This window comes from Schistocerca gregaria, chromosome 8 (genome assembly GCF_023897955.1).
Source record: "Schistocerca gregaria isolate iqSchGreg1 chromosome 8, iqSchGreg1.2, whole genome shotgun sequence".
Classification (NCBI taxonomy): Eukaryota; Metazoa; Arthropoda; class Insecta; order Orthoptera; family Acrididae; genus Schistocerca; species Schistocerca gregaria.
This window is the reverse complement of record NC_064927.1, coordinates 201,699,779-201,705,774: the sequence shown is the minus strand read 5'-3', so window position 1 is coordinate 201,705,774 and position 5,996 is coordinate 201,699,779. Positions and strand designations below refer to the sequence as shown.

General features: G+C 38.1%; 1 protein-coding gene across 1 annotated transcript in view; it reads left to right on the top strand.

Annotated features, from left to right (window-relative positions):
- LOC126283995 (transcription termination factor 2) overlaps positions 1 to 4,887 on the top strand; it is a 237,771-nt gene extending 232,884 nt beyond the window's left edge. Inside the window, exon 19 of the mRNA XM_049982531.1 lies at positions 4,440 to 4,887. Coding sequence (XP_049838488.1) covers positions 4,440 to 4,587 — 148 coding nt within the window. The 3' untranslated portion in view covers positions 4,588 to 4,887. The remainder of the gene's footprint in view (positions 1 to 4,439) is intronic.
- Positions 4,888 to 5,996: the final 1,109 nt, after the last annotated feature.

Sequence of the window (5,996 nt, the reverse complement as noted above, 5' to 3'; positions counted from 1 at the left end):
CAGTTATTGATCAACTCCTTTCAGGTATAATATCCATAACTGCTTTTTAACACGCAGTCGTACACTAATGGTATATTTAAAGCAATGGTCTGTATATTTCGTACAGCTGCAACATTTAAATCTTTGTTTCAAAACAACTAATACTTGTCTTTTGTGAATACCATAAGAGAATGTTTTGTGTTTGATAAGTTTTTGTGTTTCTCACTTTCTTGATGGCATCAAAACTCACAAAGTGGGGAAGTTTGTTTGTGAGGCATGGTCACAACTTTACATTTATTGTTCCTTCCGACTATTATAAATAGTAACCTTATACAAATCATATGCCACATCTGCTACTATTACCAAACTAGTAAAACATACATCAGTGGAAATTAACATTTCAGAGGCAGCAAAATAATCAAGGCAGATGACTTGTGTCTGCCCTACACAGTTAGCAACTGAAAATTCCTCATTGTACTTACTGACAATACCCAGCAATATACTGTTTACATTTTAGGTTTAATAACCGAGATTTAATTTTATTTGTGATGATCTTATATAATCACGGTTGCCACAAGTTCTTGAAATCAGGGAATTTGATATGTGCCAGGGAAATTTGGGGGGAAAAAAGCACTGGAAAAATCTCGTTTTTTTGTCTCAGTAGATGAACTGGTTTGTTTACTGAATGTCGTGCATTGTCGCTGGCTCGGCACAGTTGAGTACATGCAATGCTTCTTTGCTCCCTCATTCTTACTGCTTCTCCCACTCCTACCATTTCCCTCAGCTTGCAGTCAGTGCTGCCACCACTTCTTGCCGCTAGCCTAGCAGCTGCCGACAGGAGGCAGGGAAGCATGAAGAGTGGTTCGTTTTGATCTGATTCTCAGAGACTATTGACGCAGCAACCAGAGGTGGTGGTCATGTATGCAGGAGTTGTGCCTGAGTGATTGTGTGAATGCGTGTGCACTCTTGTTTTCTGATGATGGCTATGGCCAAACATTTAGTTGTGAGAGTTTAATTGTCTTTTTTACATGCCCGTATGCAGCTCAGTGATGAGCTTCATGCTGAGTTGCTACCTATCCTCATTAGTATTGATTCTCAGAGTATTCGTGCAGGTTATTGTTGCATGGATTGACCACTGTGGTATCATTTCATCAACATGGTGCCTGTGACACGTAAATAGCTGGCTACATGAGTGGACTTCCACGAAGGGCCACAACCGCAGGCCATTTCTGCAGGTATCTCTAACAGATCAGGTCTGCCGATCTGAAGACCATCCTTTCCCACTGATGTGCAGGCCCTGCCCATCAGATCTAGTCTCACCGATCTGCCCGCAGGCCAGATCTGTTTGAGTGTGCTGTAATGTCACATTTTCATCATGGATCCAGGACTATGGTGCTTCTTGGCAAGCCAGAGGCCACGGCGATGGATTTCAAGAATTGCGACTGTCTCACTGCAAATACATTGTACAGTGCGATGTTTTATAGACATTTTATTTATTGTAGTACATTTTGGCACTTTAAAAGTAGTCCATATATTCGAAAGTATGGACAAGAAGAACATTGGGGCAGTCACAGGTGGTTTGTACATTATATACTCATATATTTTTCTAAAGAAAAATCGCACAATACATGTAAAATGAAATGCTGGTGTGGCGTTCATGGCCAGGAGGCTCCCCCCATCCAGGGAAATTCAGCCGCTGCGTTGCAAGTCTCCATTCAGGGGATGCCGCATTGTCCAATTTGTGTGTCAGTGATCATGAAATGGTGGTAAGAACAACACAACATTCAGTCCACGAGTGGATAAAATCTCCAAGCTGGGCCGACTGTGTTGTAGGCAAACACGTTACCACTCAGCTAAGCAGGCGGACACACAATATCACTAAGATAATAGACATAACACGGTGTGACAATAACGAACATAGTAAAACCAGCATTTTATTGGTGGTCACCTACAGTCCTGGTTTACACAACTCTTCCCTGCCTTATACACTTTTTTCAGGAGGCCTACTTTTCTCTGAGGTTATTTCTGAAATATAGTGAAGGTGTTTTAAATCGGTCTTGTGACTCCAAGGAAATGAGTACTTTTGTCACCAAATGTGTTTCATTTTATTGAAATAAAATAAACTCATTGCTCTCAATAAAACACACATACCACTTGACTTGCTTTCGCCATCTAAATACAGTTCGTCACAAAATATGTTGATTTTATTACTTAAGATTTTTGCTCACATGTTTATAAATATTGAAGTCCCTACATTTTTTTGTCAACTTATTTCTTTACTCACCCTTGTGATCTCAAAATTTGTTAGGAAAAATGCTAAAACTTGTCTGGAAATAAAGGAAATACCAGGGAATACCACTTGGGGAAACGTGTGAGAACCCTGTATATCTTCCCATAGGTCAAAAATTATTTTCATGCTTAGTTTATTGGTATGCAATTAAGTATGAAAATGCAGAACAGTGGTGGTAAGAAACAGAAAGAATAAAGAGAAATTCCTAATATCATCTGTAATTAAGTGCGAAACTACTGTCATAAAGCAATTACTATAGTGAAACTTCCTGGCAGATGAAAACTGTGTGCCAGATTGAGACTCAAACTCTGGTCTAGTGCCTTTCACTGGCAAGAGCACTTTCCCGTGGAAGGCAAGGGTCATGACTTTGTATCAGTCGAGCACACAGTTTTAATCTGCCACGATATTACATATCAGTGCACACTCTGCTGCAGACTGAAAATTTCACTTGGGCAACATCCGCCAGGTTGTGACGAAGCCATGACTTCACAGTATCCTTTCTTCCAGGAGTGCTAGTCTTTCAAGTTCTGCAGGAGAGCTTCTGTGAAGTTTGGAATATAGGAAATAAAGTAATGGCAGAAGTAAAGCTGTGAGGGCAGGTCGCGAGTTGTACTTTGGTAGCTCAGTCCGAAAAGTACTTTCCCACAAAAGGCAAAGGTCCCTACTTCGTCTTGATCTGGAGCACAGTTTTAATGTGCCAGGAAGATTCATATCAGCTCACACTCTGCTGCGTAGTGAAAATTTCATTATGGAATTAGTATCATAACCTACAAACTCTGTCTGACTGAAATTGTTAACAGCATCTTAACATGAGAAAATAAGCCAGTGAATCTGCAATAGATTTCACTCAAAAGTCAAGAAATATATGAAGATGTAATTTTAAATTTCACAGTAATCCTGTTATATACTATGAAGAAATTCTTATAATTTGAATGCTGTTAAGTGAAGAAGTGGGGAAACCCTGTGTACAAATGCAAAACATCGTTACTTCCACGTATCGTGAATTGCCTCTTCCGATGCAAGTATATGGGCTTTAATGTCAAAACTATTTGCATTAAAAATGAAACTATTGCTGCAGATCTGTTCTTAAACTGTTAGAAACTGAACCAGATTGATCATTCACAGTTTGAAGTCATTAAATACTCAAAATACTGTCTACCCAAAAGCTCAATACTGTAGAAATTTCTGTCCTACCCAGACGCCCTGTCTTCAGCCCCAAAAGCAAATTTAAATCGTGCTGGAGTCATCAAAGACTTACTCTCCTCCTGATCTCTATAATGGAAGCATTTTTTTTTACCACCAATCCCTCCAGCCAACACCAAACATTCGAGTTGGAAAGACCTCCCCCCCCCCCCCCCTCCCCCCCGTTCACCATCAAAATCACCACCTTTCTAACAGTCAGCACTAAGGCTTCACACATAGCATGACAACCTTTTACATTTATATGTTGAATCATTTAAAAAATTATGCAGATGTTGCCAAAAATAGGTGCTGCATTTTGAGGTCCCTACTAATAACGTGTGTTAAGCCTAATGTAGTGGTTGGCATTAAGCAAAAGGTGAAAAGATTGAAGGCTGGTGGTGATACATAACCCACTTCTCGAGTTTCAGTAAATGGGCCATCAAATGTCATATCCCCATTTAACCAGTTGACTACTAGCTTCCATGACTACAGAGAGGTCTGGGATTTAACATTGGATGTGTTGTATCACTGTTAATCAGGAACTACACACTTCGGCAGTCAAATACAGGTGATGAAAATTGCTTCCAACAGTAGGCTTTCAACAAGATTAGCCCTAGGTCAAATACAGCCACAGAACTGTACAGTAGTGCCCATGCAGTGAAATAAGGAAACCCCCATTATGTATTATAATAAGAAATGTTGTTGTTAACTCACTAAATAAATGAATCTTTTTATAAAAATTCTGGATGATAACTTTCAGGGAAATTATGAAAACCTCTTTGCATTTCAGTTTCCTGTTGCTATGGTATGTTTCTAGCTACAAACATATTCTTTATGAATATCTGGTCCTGTAAATTTAAATTCAACATGTGTATGTCTTTTAGGTTTCCATTTGCAATACTATTCAGCTGTATAAATTAAATGCAAAACTTGCAGGGTTTAATTTATAACTTGATTTTAGTGTACTAATATCTCTCTTTTTCTGTAGGTTCTTTTGTGAGGAAACAATAGAAGCAAGAATAAAGAAAATGCAAGATAATAAATTAGCTCTAGCATCCGAAGTGTTAACTGGTGCCAAACAAAGGCGCAAAGAAAAATTGTCACTGGATGACCTCAGAGTGCTGTTTGGCTTTTGACTTGGTGATTGTTCCTTTCTTTTTTGTTGATATTGTACTATAACCATAGACAACAAACAAGATCTCAATATGGAATTAAGATTTTGAATATCAACAGTCACCTGTGAAGAGTGACATGTATTAAGTTCTGTACAAAAGAAATCTCATTGTGTTGTCACTTCTATGTACTATCTCTTATTCTCTGATTGTTGTTTTATTCAGCAATCAAATGGACATATTTTATGTAATTTGAATGATCACATTGTATATATTGTAAAAAAAGCTGTCTAATTTTAATATTAAAAAATCTGTGATTTTTTACTTTTATAATTTGATTACTACCAACCTGCATGTCTCTTCCAAAGTAAATGAATAGTATTGCTGGTTGGTAGAAAGTTCATATGTTGAGCAATGTCTTTTGTTGCAGCCACGAATGGTATGCATGTCTTGCTGATCTAGGGTGTCATTAGGGATTACATTCTGTTGCTGTGGCTCCAGATGATAGATACTCCAAACAGCAAGCAAAAACATTGATTATCTTGACAGACCTGGTGGTACAGCTCCAAAAGTACATTGTTGGACAGTGGTTACCCATTTGTTGCAGGAAAACTTCAAAACTTACTTTTTGCAGTGTAGATACTACCTGTTCTTTGACTGTATATTTATCTGAATGAAATAAGGACTTTTTTTCTTTGTTAACAGTCACCTCATGATGATTTCTAGATATCCAAAACAACTGAAATTTAAACTCTGAGTAGTTTGGTCAGATGACTTTCGTCTGTAAGCCAGTATAACAACATCCCTCTTTCTGTGCTTTGTGATTACCATCTACATTGCTCATCCACTTTTTAATTAATTCGTAACACAAGTTAATGGCATTCTTGGCTTTATAGAACAGAATAGAATCCTCATTATCACATGATATGTCATATACAATCGTTTGATTGAAATATTGGTGTCTCCTCAATATATAAATATGTAAGAGTAGTTTGAGGAAAGTAATGAGACTGGCAACACTGTGAGTGATCTGGCAATGCTGTGTTGTCCTACTTGTGTATACCAACATGTTAATCCGTTCCAGATGTTAAGCCCATTTCAGTTCAGTACAACTATCACATGATTTTTGAGTGCGTCATCAGTGAAGTTGTGTTTTTGTTGTGTGTTACAAAATGGAACAGCAGAATTTAGAGCAACATTATGCCATCAGGTTTTGTGTTCAACTTGGGGAATCCAAGAGTGCAACCATGTTGAAACAGACCTATGGAGAACATTCCTTATCATTTTTGGAAGGTCGAGAACGTATTGAAGAAGAATCTCACTTAGAGAGACATTAAACTTTAAAAACTGATGAAAATGTTGAACGTGTGCTTGCTCTTATGAGATCAGTCAATGCTTAACTGGAAGGATGATGTGTGACCTGTTAAACACTG